This window comes from Hyperolius riggenbachi, chromosome 2 (assembly GCF_040937935.1).
Source record: "Hyperolius riggenbachi isolate aHypRig1 chromosome 2, aHypRig1.pri, whole genome shotgun sequence".
NCBI lineage: Eukaryota > Metazoa > Chordata > Amphibia > Anura > Hyperoliidae > Hyperolius > Hyperolius riggenbachi.
Window position 1 is genome coordinate 51,088,913 of NC_090647.1, and position 16,769 is coordinate 51,105,681.

General features: G+C 45.5%; 1 protein-coding gene across 1 annotated transcript in view; it reads left to right on the top strand.

Moving 5' to 3' along the window:
* Positions 1–1,272: 1,272 nt before the first annotated feature.
* Positions 1,273–16,769, top strand: part of TYR (tyrosinase) — a 59,022-nt gene continuing 43,525 nt past the window's right edge. Inside the window, exons 1-3 of the mRNA XM_068264874.1 lie at positions 1,273–2,139; positions 8,436–8,652; positions 10,296–10,443. Coding sequence (XP_068120975.1) covers positions 1,309–2,139; positions 8,436–8,652; positions 10,296–10,443 — 1,196 coding nt within the window. The 5' untranslated portion in view covers positions 1,273–1,308. The remainder of the gene's footprint in view (positions 2,140–8,435; positions 8,653–10,295; positions 10,444–16,769) is intronic.

The window sequence follows — 16,769 nt, forward strand, 5'->3', positions numbered from 1 at the left end:
GTGTGCACCAGCCCATTGAAATACATTACCCTAGCGGATCCGCACCCGCAAGCCGGATCGCAAACCGCAGCAGAACCGCTCTGGTGTGCACTAGGCCTTTGTGTCTGTCTGTGTTCTGGAGTGTCTGAATTGCTAGAGAATGTGTCACATTCCTCACTTGATACATTTAAGTAAACACAAGATAATGTTATCTCCAGTTCCCATGCGTCCAGCTTTCCCTGCAGGGTTCTTGTAAGTCTTGTGTTTAATTTGTTGAATGCTGTTCTAGTAAAAAAAAAAATGGTGGTAGTATAAATAATGTTTTAGAACAAAGAAGAAATGCTGAGTTTCATTCCACTTTAAGGAATTTCAAGTCCCATAATGCATTGCAGGAGTCTGACAGCCACAGTCATGATTCATAAAGGCAAATGCATTGTGCCGATCACTGCATTCTCAGGCCCCTTTTATACTAGGGCCACTTTCTTTCTGTTGTGTTACCCTTTCTTCACACAGGGTAACTCAACAGCAAATAAAGTCTATGGGCCTAGTATACTTACCCCGTCGCATTGCGTTTCACCAACCTGTTCCCGACCCACGGCAAAGTCATCAGCACGTTACCACGTGACCTCCACAACGACACATTGGCGGTGGAATGCATAGAAGTCAATGGGCAACGCAGAGATTTTAAATGTGTTGGTGGCGGCAGCACACATGCACAGATCAACGCAATTACGACAGGGAAGCCGGAAATCCCAGTGACGTAATTCCTGTCCTGCGGTGAGAACTTCACGGGGCGCGTGCAAGAGGTGTGCGGGGGAAGGGGGATGGCGCTATGCATATGACCCTGTTGCAGCACTTTGCTGCACGGTGAAATGAATATGTTTTTGGCATTGTGGTGCAATGCGAAACGGCGGAGCACTACCCAGGTATAAAACCCGCCTCACTTGCACGGCTGAAGTTTGTCTGTGACTTTGTTTGTTTGGCCTTTTAATGATAAAAACCAACGATCCATTGCTCTGTTATTAGATCATTCAGGCAAATGGTTTGTTATCCCATCCCATTACATTAGCTGTACAGAAACGTCTTCTAAGGCTGGTATAATAGTAGTATTGTTGGAGTGAATGCTGAACTGCTGCTTCCTAAAAGTCACTCCTCATTCCATTCATCAATCCACCTTAGCAGGGCTAATGAGAGGAGGGGTTTTACATTTTCTTCACTGGGAGTGAAAAGGAGGGAGGGGAGTCATATAAGCCACAGCATGTGATTAGCCCAATTAAGAAGTGTGGATGAAAGTTTTGAAGTTGTTCTTTAGTTTGTGAGGAGACCAGAATGAAATCTACTATGATGCTTTTAGTAGCCGTCCCCATGTTTCTGATGCTTCCTACCACTTATGGGCAGTTTCCCAGGGCTTGTAGCACAGCAGAGGTCCTACTAAACAAGGAATGTTGTCCAGTTTGGCCAGGGGATGGCTCTGCTTGTGGGGAAGCCTCAGCTAGAGGAACGTGCCAAGATGTAGTCCTCTCCACTGCTCCTGTAGGCACTCAATTCCCATTCTCTGGCATCGATGACCGAGAAAACTGGCCCATCGTCTTCTACAACAGGACTTGCCAATGCCAGGGCAACTTCATGGGCTACCACTGTGGGGAGTGTAAGTTTGGCTATTCTGGTCCAAACTGCACCATCAGACGCACCTTGATCAGGAAGGAGGTCTTCAAGCTGAGTACGGCCGAGAAGGACAAGTTCCTTGCCTATCTAAATTTGGCCAAGCGCACCATCAGCCAAGACTTTGTCATTGCTACCGGCACTTACGAACAGATGAATAACGGCTCGAATCCTATGTTTGCGGACATCAATGTCTATGACCTGTTCGTGTGGCTGCACTACTATGCCTCCAGGGATGCGTTCCTTGAAGGAGGTGAAGTATGGGAGAACATTGACTTTGCCCACGAGGCCCCTGGCTTCGTTCCTTGGCACAGGTTCTTTCTGCTGCTTTGGGAGCGTGAGATTCAGAAGGTGGCGGGAGATGAGAACTTTACTATTCCGTATTGGGACTGGAGAAATGCCCAGCAGTGTGATATTTGCATTGATGAGTTTTTTGGGGGAAGCCACCCAGTCACGAACAACACCCTCAGCACTGCTTCCTTCTTTTCCTCCTGGCAGGTAAGTTCAGCCACGGAGCATAGGACTTTATCATGCTTTAAAGTGAGAGGGATATGGAGGCTGCCATATTTGTTTCCTATTAAACAATACATGTTGCCTGGCAGCACTGCTGATCTATTTGGCTGCAGTAGTGGCTGAATCACACCAGAAACAAGCATGCAGCTAATCTTGTCAGATATGACGATAGTGTCAGAAACACCTGATCTGCTGCATGCTCGTTCAGGGGCTATGGGTAAAATTATTAGAGGCAGAGGATCAGCAGGGCAGCCAGGAAACTGGTGTTGCTCAAGAGGAAACAAATATGGCAGCCTCTATATAACTCTCACCTTGAGTTCAGTTTAATATGCTTCCCAGTTACAGGGCTATGTTTCAAAAATCACCTTTTTGATCCCATAAATGGGGATAGTCAATAAGTTTATGCAAGATTATGCAAATTTACACGAGGGATGATCGGCGAGATGCAAATAGTTCTGGGTTTACGCAAATGTATGTAAATTTTAATGCAACTATATGGAGCTTGATAATGGACTCAAGTCCCACCCAGGTTTAAATTGATTGGTCCATTTTCAAGCTGCATATATTTGCATAAACAAGTACATACATGTGCATAAGCTCAGAAATATTGGAATATCAGTGATCATCCCTAATTTACACAACTGACTTACTAGTTGTATAAATTTGCATAATAGTGCAACAACTCCAAATCATTTGCTTCATATGTAATCCTCAGGACCTTCATATGTGTAATTTAACTCATGTTTTGTGGGGGTGTTTTTTTTTTTTTTTTTCTCTACACTGTACATGACCTGCCTTGGGCTGAACCAGACCTTTATACAGGACTAATCCTGATTGATACCTGCCGGCTTGATTGGCAGACACGGATATCATGCTGGTGCCTAAGCTTAAAGGGCAACTGAAGAGAGGTATATGGAGGCTGCCATATTTATTTCCTTTTAAGCAATACCAGTTGCCTGGCTGTCCTGCTAAACCTCTGCTTCTAATACTTTTAGCCACAGACCCTGAACAAGCATGCAGCAGATCAGGTGTTTCTGACATTCTTGTCAGATCAGATAAGAATAGCTGCATGCTTGTTTCTGGTGTGATTCAGACACTTCTCAAGTCACATAGATCAGCAGGGCTGCCAGGTAACTGGGATTATTTAAAGGAGAACTGTAGTGAGATGTATATGGAAGCTGCCATATTTATTTCCTTTTTAAGCAATACCAGTTGCCTGGCAGCCCTGCTTGTCTATTTTGCTAAAGTAGTGTCTGAATCACACTAGAAACAAGCATGCAGCTAATCTTGTCATATCTGTTAAAAATTGTCAGAAACACCTGATCTGCTGCATGCTTGTTCAGGGCCTATGGCTGAAAGTATAAGAGGCAGAGGACTAGCAGGATAGCCAGGCAACTGGTATTTCTTAAATGGAAACAAATATGGCAGCCTCCATATCCCTCTCACTACAGTTCTCCTTTAAAAGGAAAGAAATATGGCAGCCTCTATATTTCTTCTCACTACAGGTGTCTTTTAAGTAATTTAACCACTTCATACCATGGACTGAAGGCTATAAAATGCGCACACACGTACAATCCTGTGGCACACATGCAAAGCGCCGAAATGGACATTTATATAAACCTTCTATTTTCACTAAAGGTGTGTAAATAGAACGTTCATTTTGCAGGAAAAATTCTGAAACCGTGTATATTAAAGCAGACCTGAACTCAGAACTTCCTCTCTGCTTTAAAAGATAAGCAACAGCATAATGACCTTTAAAGAAAAACTTTTATTTGTTACATTTGATACAAATCATGCAATAAAACAGGGGAAGTTAACTTTGTCTACTTCCATAAAAGCAGGAAGTAGACATAAAGTTAACTTCCCCCGTTTACAAATTAGCTGTTTTGCCGAGGCAGCCAGCTGACCCACTTGAGAGATCAAATTACAACTTGTGATTAGTCACAGATAAGGGGAAATTAGACAGGCTAAACTCTTTAAATACACACAGGGTGCATTTCTATGTTTTCCCTCTGTCCTGTGTAAGAGTTTAGATCCACTTTAACCACTTCCTGATCACAGATGGGAAAATGCCCTGCGCCTGTGTACACACGTGTGCATGGTGCCTTAGTGCCTCCCCTTCCACCCCGGCACCTATGGGTGGATCTTGATCGTCTGTCCTGCAAAATGTATCATTTTAAAATGTCAGTTTTGAAGGAACTGGTTAAAAAAAAATAAATATGTATCATTTTTATTTTCAGATTCAGAAGGGAAGTGATTTAATGCCTCCGTTTGAGCTCTAGTCTGCTTTAGTGGACTCAGCAGAAAAAAGGGAAATTCTGCTAACGTGATTGGGTGGACGGAACCCTTGCAAATTCCTAGCCTTCAGATAGGTTGTAGTATAATACGGCCACAATGTTAGGCCAATCAAGATGCTTCATGCTGTAAAGGGTGCTGTGATTGTAGAATTGTTCCCCATGCGCTTTCCTGCTGGATCCCCTAAACTAGACTAGTGATGCTGTTTGTTTGAGGCAGGGGGTCAGTTATGGAAATTCCCGTGTGATTTGTGAAATCTCATTTGTTACAGATGTAATATTTGGAGCTCGAATGGGCCACTAAGAGTCCACAGGAAACCATTCTCCCATTACAGCGTCGTCTTTAAAGTTTAAACAAGCTAATTGGCCAAATAGTGTTGATTTATTACTATAATCTAAAACTTAGAGACTAAGAAGGTGGGTTCAACTCAATCATGTTAGCAGAATTTCTCTATGGACTTTCTCATTGACTCACCTCGACCATACAAGCGTTCAGCTACGTACACACATGCGACAACGATCGTTCGTTGTGAACGACGAACGAATTTTTAATTGATGAAAGAACGACCTAAGTAAAGTTAGTTTTAAAAGGTGTGTAACGATCTGATCGTTAGAACGAACGTTACATCACGTAAAGCAACTATTGCGCCTGCGCATAAAAATGAAAAATTCCATGGAGAAATGGTGAAATACGCATGTCAAGCCTAGTACGAACGACCGTTTCCAACGATGTACTACTTTTGCAAACGATCGTCATTGGAAAAAATCCGCCAAGCTAGATCGTTCGTTTTTAACGATCTAGCTCATCCGTCGTTAGACTTAAAAAGAACCCGAAGTGGGAATCTTAGAGTTAAATCTATACACAGAGGCTGGGTCTGGCTATAGTGCCCAGCCTCTGTTGCTAGTTGAATCTTCCCTAAATCCCCCCCCCCCCCCCTGCGCTCTGCACTAGCCCCTAAATTACAGCCGCGCTGGTGACACTGGGCGTGTCGCAGCGGGCTCTGTTTACCATTCTAGTGCCACTCATGCCGCTCCCCCGCCTTCTGCAGAGCGCCGGTCCCCGCCCACGTCCCTTCCTTCGCTGCTGATTAGAGGGAAGGGACGCGGGCGGGGACCGGCGCTCTGCAGGAGGCGGGGGGAGCGGCGTGAGTGGCACTAGAAAGGTAAACAGAGCCCGACAGCGCGGCTGTAATTTATGGGCTAGTGCAGAGCGCAGGGGGGATTTAGGTAATATTCAACTAGCAACAGAGGCTGGGCACTATAGCCAGACCCAGCCTCTGTGTATAGATTTGACTCTAAGATCCCCACCTCCGGTTCTCTTTAATGGTCGTTGGCTGCTTTTTTTAAACGATCGTCGTTTGAAACGATCGGGGAACGATCGTTTCAAACGACTATAGTCGCATGTGTGTACGCACCTTCAGGGGATGGTCAATGAGATGCAAGTTCTTTCAGGATTATGCAAACTTATGCATTGTGAAAAAGCACCAATCAAATTTCGTGCGAGTCTATTTTAGGGGACCCAGCAGGAATCCTCATAGGGAACAGTTCTCCAACCACAGCACCCTCTACAGCACAAAGTGTTGTGATTGGCCAAGTAGTGTGGGCATAGCTTACTACAACCAATTGGAACTCTAGCATTTAGCGAGTGAGCTCTCCAACCAAGTCCTATAGGAGAAAAGCGCTTTACAAATGTTATTGTATTGTATTAGCTGGATTTCCCTATGAGGTTTACTTCTGGGTCCCCTAGAGTAGACAAGCGCCTTGAATCCTCCCAAGCTGGAATTGTACATGTCCAGTTTCTAGCTGAATAAATTTGCATACACATTAGCATAATCCTGGAGGAGCAGTTAATTATTTGCATCTCAGTGACCATGCCTATCAGCAGGCAGCATTGCACTGTATTTCCGCATTCTCTGCATTTTATGGCCCATACTCATGGGCAACTTTTTGGCATGTCGCTAGCACACGGGAGCGTGTGCGCGACATGCCGGCGACAGCTCGTCGCCAGGTCCCTCCGCATACACACGGCGGAGGGACCTGGCAACTGATGCGGCGGAGGCTGTCACTGTTGTCCCTCCCCCCCCCCCGCCGGAAGTGTCGTCTATTTGCTATTATGTTGCTGTCGCTAGTCCGCGTACTCACGCAGACTAGCGACAGTTGCGGCGACTGTCGCCAGGCGATTGAACGTTTCAATCGCCTGGCGACATCAGCGACGGGCGACAGTTCGGGGTGCGCGCCCGTGCAACGGCGTATACTCACGACCTGTCGCCGCAACACGCGCATTGCGTGTTGTGGCGACAATTGTAGCCCCTGAGTATGGGCCATTAGATTCAGAAGCCAGGTCTGCTTTTTTTTTTTTTCATATGTGATTCGCGTTTCAATGCAAGTCAATAAGAACGCCCAAAATTTGCATAAGCATTCATGTTTTTCATGAAAAAAATGCGTGCAGTGTTAGTTAATTAGATGGATTGTCATGTAAATGAACTTCCTTTGTATTTACAAAAAATCCCAACGCAAAATATTGTATACAAACCCATGTAAAATTTGCAAAAGAGTTGTACAAAAATAAAATACAAAAGTTGCAAATGAAGAATCATGTATGTAGAATAGTTAAAAGGGAAAAAAATTAGGAAACACATGAAATCCGGAGAGTCTCTGTGGCATTTGTGATTACACAAGAATGTATTCCTTTGTAACGATGACCCAGGTTTTTAACATGACTGTGAGGATAGCGGTTCCGGCAGAATTGATTTGCATATCAGTGTGTGAGGGGTTATCTGACTTTCTTCCCTGTATGAGACCTGGAACCCACTACAAAACGCTGTCACTAATCGCAATCGCTAGCATTTTTAATGAGCGGTTTTTAAGCAATTTTATGAGCGATTTCGGTAGAGTTTTAAAAAGTGTCAGCTTTTTGCCAGCTATTGTTTAGCAATTAGCGTTTTTAATTCTGATCGGTCATTTACATTTTATTTTTTTGCAGTGTGCAGTAATGTAAAAAAACGCTAGCAAGGTCGCTCTGTGTAGGTTTTGACACGAGATTATGCCAGCGTTTTATATACTTTACCTTGCAGAAACGCTAATGCTAAACGCTAAAAATACTGTGTGTCCTGCATTTGGGATTTTGGTAATCACTCCATTGGATTTTGACCCCTCCATTAACATTAGCTGAGCGTTTAGGGAAATCGCTAGCGTTTTGAATTGCTCCCTAAACGCTCACAAAACCGCTTTAGTGGGTTTGAGCCCTAAAACTGGTTGTCATTTTTTAACTTTTAGAAGCCTTTTTGGAACGGTAAACCCGAATCCGACTCGGGCTGAAATATTGAGGGCTTATTCACAGTGTAACTACGAACCACCGGGCCCCCCTGCAGAAATTCTGACCGGACCCGCTAAGGGCCGTTTTTGGGGGAGGGGGGGGCTGGAGGGGTCGCTGCATGAGTAAAAAGCCATGGCCACACAACAGGTAGGGTGGACGGCCCCTCCCTCACCTCGTGCACTCCCCTCCAGCATCAATAAGTGTCTGTGCAGGCGGCGGGCAGCAGCAGATACACATACCTTCCTGCACTCCACTATTTACACTGTACAGCGCTGCAATCTAGATCAGCACTGCACTGAGGACAGCCGTGTTGCTTGGCTGTACCCTAGAGAGGCTCAGGAGGAGCGATCGTCTCTCATAGGCTGACGCCTATGACAGCTGATCGCTGTCATTGGCTGGCAGGGGGAAAGGGGGGGAATACACTTAAAAAATACACAAATTTATATAAAAAAAAGCATGGCATCAGTGATCAGAGTCCACCAACAGCAAGCTCTGTTGGTGGGCAGAAAAGGAAAGGGGGGAATCACTTGTGTGGTGAGTTGTATGGCTCTGCAGCGAGCCCTTGAAGCTGCAGTGGCCTGAATTAAAAAATAGCCTGGTCACTAAGGGGGTTGTAAGCCTTTGGTCCTGAAGTTAGGGAGGGAGACCCTGAACGTGTTTTGTGTTTACAGGTTGTGTGCAGTCAGCCTGCAGAGTACAACCGCCTGAGAATCATATGCAATGGCACAAATGAGGGTCCCCTCCTGCGGAGTCCTGGTCGTCACGACAGAAACCGCACCCCCCGACTGCCTACCTCAGAAGATGTAGAAGCCTGCGTATCCATGCCAACGTATGAGACCGGGCCCATGGATCGGAATGCCAACTTCAGCTTCAGGAACACTTTGGAAGGTAAGAGATATCCGCAAATTGCCCTAAAAAGGTGGTCAGATGAAACTCTATTAATGCTACTAGCTTGCATGCAAATTTCATGAAATTTGTATGCAGCTTCGAATTGGACCAATAAGGTGCATGCCCTGCTGATTTTCCTACAGTGACCCAGTTCCAAGCTGCATACAATTTGCAATCAATGTACACTCAAGCCAGAATTATTGACCTCTTGTTAAATGAATATAGAAAGTTTACCTGAGAAGTCTTTTCCTACGAAGCTGTCCCGAAGACCCCCGCATCATTGAACTTCTGGCGCCTGGCCCCGCCTCCCCTCTCTCCACAGAGGAAAAATGCCAAGCTATTTACTGCAGGGAGGCTGCAGGATTTTTTTCTTCGAGGCTGGAGATCCCTCTTGAGGACCGCGGTCTACCCCCCCCCCCTCGCAAACTTGTGTAGCAATAGGCTTTAGGCTCCCTGCACACTGCAAATCCATTTTCCGATTCCATTTCTGATTCCGATTTGCAATTCCGATTTTCCCTGACTGCAATCCACAGAAAAAGTGATCAAAAAACGCAGCATGCAGTAACGTTTGTGGCCTCTTGCACACTGCATGCGATTCCGATTTTTAAGCGTTACTGCATGCTGCGTTTTTTTTTTTCAGTTTTTCTGTTGATTGTATTCAGGGAAAATCGGAATTGCAAATCTGAATCTGAAACGGAATCGGAATCTCAAAACTGATTTGCAGTGTGCAGGGAGACTAAAAATCGGAATCAGATATAAAAAAAGATTAAAAATCGGAATCTCATGTAGTGTGCAAGGGGCCTTAAAGAGACACTGAAGTGAAAAAAAAATGATACTGTATCATGAATTGGTTGTGTAGTACGGATAATTACTAGAACATTAGTAGCAAAGAAAATATTCTCATAATATTTTTATTTTCAGTTATAGCTGATTACTTTGAAAGTTGTGGAGCTCAATGGCTCTTTTTGCATAGATAACTGGCGTTTCTTAACTCTTCCTGTACTGGAAACCATATTAGACTTTTATGTCTCTGCTCCTAATGTTTTATTTCTTAGCTGTACTACACATACAAATCATATGATTTTTTTTTTTTTTTTCGCTTCAGTGTCTCTTTAACTCATCCAATCACACATTCAGCAGCGTTCTCCATAGTGACATCGGTGTCATGTGACATGCTGGTATGTAGTGATGGCGAGTCACATGACACCGACCTCTCCATGGAGATTGCCGCTGGAACATGTGATTGAGTGGGTTAAGCCTCCCATTACTCACAAAAATTTCCAGGGAGGACAGAAGAGTCCGATCCCTCTATATGAGGAACGGATTCAAGACACACACGGGCTGTATCCGGGCTTGACTATGGATAGTCAACATGAAAATGTTCTAATGTGAATTTAATTTGCCAAATTCCCAGCTGCGTGAGTGACAGTAAAAATCTCATACTGATTCAGACTGTGCATGTCCCCTTGCAGTCTGTACCAAGTAGATGTTATGTTTTCCAGGAATTAATAGAAACCACATCCACAGAGTCTAACTTGCTCCAATCCGGTCTTCCTGTCATGTGATTAAAACTTCAAAACAAGCTATTTAGCCACTGAAGCCTCCGTGCAAATTTTTATATACATATTTGTTATTGTTTCTAGGGTATACAGTTACCCAAACAGGAATTGTAAACCGCTCACAAAGCAACATGCACAATTCACTCCACGTGTATCTGAACGGCTCAATGTCCAACGTTCAAGGATCTGCAAACGACCCGATCTTTGTTGTTCATCATGCATTTGTCGACAGGTAAGCCTAGCAGGGCTCCTTTAAATGGAGTAAATGTGGAAACGGAATGCAGTTTGATGTGATGCAGCCTGCAGGTGAATGTCAGAGGAGATATTATTATTCTCCAACATAACCACTGTGCTTAAAGGAATGATCCGCAGAAATGTAAAAAAAAAAAAAAAAAAAAAAAGTTCCACTTGCCTGGGGCTTCCTCCAGCCTGGGGCAGCCGTCCTGTGCCCCTGCCGCAGCTCCTGCATCTCCCGGTCCTCTTCGCCGGCAGAGCCGACCTCGCCATGTCAGGTTCCGGGTCGGCCTCTTCTGCACTCCACGGCGCGGGTCACGTGGTCCGGCCGATGTCATCTAGACGTTACTGCGCAGACGCAGAGTTACTGCGCAGTAGCGTCCAGATGACGTCTGCAGGACCACGTGACCCGCGCCGTGGAGCGCAGAAGAGGCCGACCCGGAACCTGACATGGCGAGGTCGGCTCCGCCGGTGAAGAGGACCGGGTGACGCAGGAGCTGCGGCGGGGGCACAGGACGGCTGCCCCAGGCTGGAGGAAGCCCCAGGTAAGTGGAATTTTTTTTTAATTTCCGCAGATCATTTCTTTAAAGGATAACGTACCGCACTGTAATTTGAAATTTTTAAAATGACAGGCTCTGATTGGCCCTAATTGTGCATGTATTGGATACACATGTATGAAATACATTTGTAGGCAATGCATAGTAGCCATTTGCTTCCCTGCTTGTGAGCTGTGAGCTTTTTGATCTGCTATTTTTTGATTGATTACCCGTGTACCGATTTTTGCCTGGATCTTGACTACTCTCTTTGCCTGCTGCCTCAACTGACCTCTGCCTGGATTACGACTATTCTATTTGCCTGCTGCCTGTACCAACCTCTGCCTGGATTACAACTACGCTTTGCCTGCCGCCTCTGCATTGGGTTTGATTTCTTACTGCCTGTCACCTGCCCATCACCTGCTATGGCGTCAGCCTCAAGGCGTCTCATCCCGGGAGAGCTCATGGAGTTCGAGGATAGCGATCCTGATTTGCAGTCGCTGACGGACTCCACTGACAGTGAGGCACCTGATAACCACTCGTCATCTGAGTCGGAGAGCGACAGTGACTCCATCACCACCAACACTGAGGGTAGTGAAGCACGGGTGTGGTGCCCAATAGCTCCGCCACCGCCCCCATGTTTCCCTGGTGTACTTGCAGCTATTCTTAAATGATGCTGTCATTGACAAAATCGTGGTGGGAATGAACCGGTACGCCACGCAAGAACTGGCTGCTCCACGAGGGCCCTTTTTACGGAGCAGGATGTGGGAGCCGGTCACCAAGGAGGACCTGTGGCTGTTCCTTGGACTAATTATTCTATAGGGGGTGGTGGGGAAGCCCCTGCAGAAGTGGTATTGGTCTACAAACAAGATTATCGCTACCCTCTTCTTTGGCATGGTAATATCGGAGTACTGTTTTGGACTCATTATGAAGTATTTGCACTTTGCGGACAACACCAACTTCGAGTCCACCCACCCTGCGCCAAAGCTGAGAAAAATTTGGGAGGTTTACTAGCTGGTGGTGGAAAACTTCAGGAACACTTATGTACCCGAGAGGGACAGCAGTGTGGATGAAAGCCTGATGGCCTACAAGGGCAGACTATCCTGGATACAGTACATAGCATCCAAGAGGGCCGGCTTTGGAGTCAAGTCCTATATGCTTTGCGAAGCATCAATGGGATACATATTGAACAGCGTAATCTATACCAGAAAAGTGACAAAATTTGAACCTGCTTTCAACAGCTACGGACTGGCGACTTCATCTGTACTGTGTAACGATTGGTGTAGCAACACAGATGTCTGATTGTGTGATCTGCAGAATCGCCAATAATAGACACTATACCTGATTATGTGGTGATCTGCAGAATCACCAATAATGCAAATGTAGCTAGCAGAATAGCAAGGTGTATAGTGCTTGGTGCAACAGTAACTGAATAGTTTGGCTAAACCTCACCAGAGGAGCTGGTGGGTACTATTTGTACACAGTAATAGACTAGTTAGACTAGACCTCACCAGAGGAGCTGATGAGTACTAGCAAAGAGCACCTCACCAGCGACAAAGGCTCACTGGTGAGTAGAGATGGGAAGTTCGGATCTTTTCAATGATCCGGATGATTCGAATCGGATCATTGAAAAGATCCGGATCTTTGATCCGAATCTCGGATCATTTTACTACCGAAGTATTCGGGGGTGAAATGAATAGCAGGACAGGTCTTTCCCTGCTGTGGACAGAAGGGGAGGGGGTGGACACACAGAGAAGGGGAGAAGATGGACAGAGGGCAGGGAGTGGACAGAGAAGGGAGGAGGGACGAGCAGAGAGCAGACATGTTTGCTTGCACACAATACCCACATGCTGCAATCATATGCTTTACATGTATTTCACCTATATGCTCATCTGTGTACTTTGAATGCAAACGTCGCACAGTAAAAGAAAGCATTCCCCAAAGTAAAGTGCAGCTGTTTAGAGCAGTGCAGGAGGATCATATTGCACTGCAATCACAGTGCCTGCAAAGTTACTGAGCTGTGCTGAGCCAAAAGCTTCCAATCTGTTAACTGTGCACAACTATGGAACAGACAGCTTATAATCAGCAGCACATTATAGCCAGTATGTGTGCTCTACACATAACTGGCAGTGGCACCCATGTCCCCTCTCTCTCATCTACCTGTCTCCCTGCAAGGCTGGCTCCCATTCAACATAGCAATCCATCTCAACTCTGCTTCCAGGATCCCGCTGCCCGCTGAGAGGGGGCGTGTCGCTCCTTGCCCCGCCCCTTTTGCGATCCGAATCACTCATTTTGATGATTCGGATGATTCGACTCACAAAATAGATTTGGATCAAAGATCTGAATCGTTCATGATCCGGACAACACTACTGGTGAGTAGAGTGGTCAGACAGGCTAGGATTAGTAACAGGCGGGCAGGTACAGTACCAAATCGACAGGCAAGAGAGTAGTAAAATATCAGGCAGAGTTCAGCAACAGAGACAGATGGGCAGAAGTACAGAATCGATAGCAAGAGCAGGGTCAGAGGATAGCCAGAGAAAACAGAATATCAAATAAACAATAAACAATAATACAATAATCCTAGTCTTGTGTGAAATCCCTGGTTTCCTCCCAGATCAAAACACACCGGATACTATCTAAGGTCTGAGAGCTAACGCATAAGTATTCGCAACAGCAGACAGGTTGCGAGTGAAGACCGAAGGCTTTTGAAGCAGAGGAGACCCCACGGCCACGCCCACCACCCATCAGCCAATCCGGAGCGCCGTGAGTCTCCTCTGACGTCAGCCGACCGGCTGGTCAGCTGACGCGCCTCCTCCCCGCATAAAGGTCCTGTCTCCGCACCCGCGCGATACAGCAACCCTATGAGCAATGGACAACCCCGTCCTCGGCGTACTAGACGCCAGAGGAACGTGCGAAGTCCCTGAGCAGGAAAGCGAGGCGGCTGCGGAGACACCCTGCGTGCCCGCAGCCGCTGCTTATGTAAGTGTTACATACTGACTTTGGTGGAGCCTTTGATGAACAAGGGATACTGCGTGACCACAGACAACTTCTATACTAACCCTGAACTTTTTGACATTCTCATCAGAAACAAAACTGATGCCTACGGCACTGTTCGGTCCAACCGGCGAGAAATGCCAACAGCCTTCACCAAGCAAAAACTAAAAACTGGGGACATTGTGGCTTGGCAGAAAGGAAAAATATTGGCACTCCGCTGGCGTGACAAGAAGGACGTTTGTGTGCTCAGCACTGTCCATGATGCATAATCTGTCACCACCAGAACATGAGGTTGCAAAGTTATTGACAAGCCCCAAGTCATCCTGTACTACAACAATACAATGGGTGGGGTGGACAGAGCTGACCAGGCAATGACGTTCTACCCTGCAGTCTGCAAACAGCAGAAAAAATATTTATAAAGTATTTTGTCATCTGCTAGAACAGAGCCTTTGGAACGCGTTCATCTTGTTCAAACAACGCAGTGACAGGCCAGTTATGCACAGGGCCGGCGCTACCATAGAGGCAAAGGAGGCAGCTGCCCCAGGGCCCCAAAGCTTGTAGGGGCCCCCAGTAGCTACAAGAGGAAAACATTTTTTTTTCAAATCGGCCTTATAGTTTTTGAGAAAATCGCTTTTAAAGTTTCGAAGGAAAAAAGTATACTTTTAAATGCGGTAAATGTAACTTTTAGTAGCAAACCTAACGGTAGTGTAATTTTACATGCATCAAACGAAAGCGCAATAAATTTCCTGACGGGGTTTCCAGGGGGTCCATACGCAGCCACAGCGCTTTGGCCAGGGATCGCTATACAGCCGCAATATGGCTGTATGAAGATCCCTGGCATTTTTTTACCTATTTTCCCAATTTTTTTTTTATGTTTAGAGTGTGGAAATTTAAAAAAAAAAAAAAAAATTGTGGGGTCCCCCCTCCTGAAACTTTTTAACCCCTTGTCCCCCATGCAGGCTGGGATAGCCAGAATGTGGAGCTCCGACCGACTGGGACTTCACACCCTGACTATACCAGCTGCAAAAAAGGTCCCCTAATGCCAATTTTTGTTCCGGGGTATATGTTGGGGGCCCTCCAGGTTTATTTTGCCCTGGGGCCCCATTGTTGCTTAAACCGGCCCTGGCTATGCATGCAGATTTTATTTGGAAAATGTGTGAATGCATCTGCATCAAGTACCAGACGACAACAGCAGATGCAAGAGTTGGGCGCCGTGCATCGTACATTGTGAATCCTGAGTGCCTCAGTGGCGGTCATTTTACGGAGCACATACCTCCCACTCCAAAAAGCTACACCGAGGATGTGTGTTGTATGCTGCAGCAAGACTGATAGCAAGGGCAATAAAGTCCGGAAAGAAACCAGATACTACTGCCCGGATTGTAACGTTGCCCGGTGTGCCGTTCCTTGTTTTAAAATATACCACACACGGGAGGTGTACTAGGTATATACTGTACTGCATGTACATACTGTATATATTCTGCTGCCTTATTTGTACAGTTTTGCTATTATTTCAGTCATCGGATGTCCTCCGGGCTGTACTGCGCAGGCTCAGTAGTTCTCACTGGTGCTCAGCGCGCACCAGTGAGATGCAGATTGGAGCACAGAAGAAGCCCGACCTGGCTAGGTCGGATATGCCACCGGAGACCACAATTTTTTTTTTAATTTTTTTTTTTTTTTATAGTCCCTGAACCTTCCCTTTAAGAATTGAAGGTTTAAAATTCTTGAAAAAATTTTACCGCTTTTGACACAATATTTCAGACCGAAATGTACCACCAAGGAGGTTAAAGCACAGTTCCCCAACCCTCTCCTCAAGGCCCATCAACAGTACATGTTTTGCAGAAAACCACAAACGTGCACAGGTAGGGTAATTAGTGTCTCGGAGGAGCTGATTAACTACCTGTGTGGATTTTCACAAAGCATGCATTGTTGGTGGGCCTTGAGGACAGGGTTGGGAAACACTGCTTTAAAGGACACCTGAACTGAGAGGTATATGGAGGTTGCCATATTTGTTTCCTTTTAAACTATACCAGTTGCCTGGCATCTTGCTGATTATTGGTTGCAGTAGTGTCTCAATAACACACCTGAAACAAGCATGCAGCTAATCTAGTCAGTTTTGTTTGTTTATAAGAGATGGAGCCTGTTTCATGAAAACTGCAGTGTAAACCCCTAGGTAGTGCCGCTGTACAGCAGACATACACAAAGTGCTGAAAAACAGATTGGGTTATACAGACCCTTCATGGTTCTAGATGATCAATGGAGATCAGGGAGATGATCAATTAGATAATTGAGCTGTTGCAAATGTTACTGTACTTGTATGCTAATTTCTTTAGCTTGAAAACGGGCCAATCAAATACGCCTATGTGTTCTGTTTGCTTGGGCCAATCAAACATGGCAGCAAATGAGGAAAACGACAAAATGACTTGAGAAGCCCACCAAACTCCCAATATATGTGGCTTTTAACAAATGTGGGATATATAGCAACAAGGGAATAGGCATAATATTTTTTTTTTTATTTTTTTTACAGCAGCAACACTGTCACTTTGATGGGATAAGTAATAAAAAGTTATTGCTGTGTCAATAGCGACAAAGCTGAATTGCCAGGAACATACGGGGTAAAAACTCAGGGATGCAAACTAGTTGCATTTTCTAAGCAGGAAAGTGTCTTGTTTGCTGCAGTAATGGGTATTTTGTAATATTAAATGGAAAATATCTCATTGTTCTTTATGGCATTATCTTTAGGCGATGGCAGTTAAAGGGAACCTGAAGTGAGGAAAAATTATGTAAAATAAACACATGA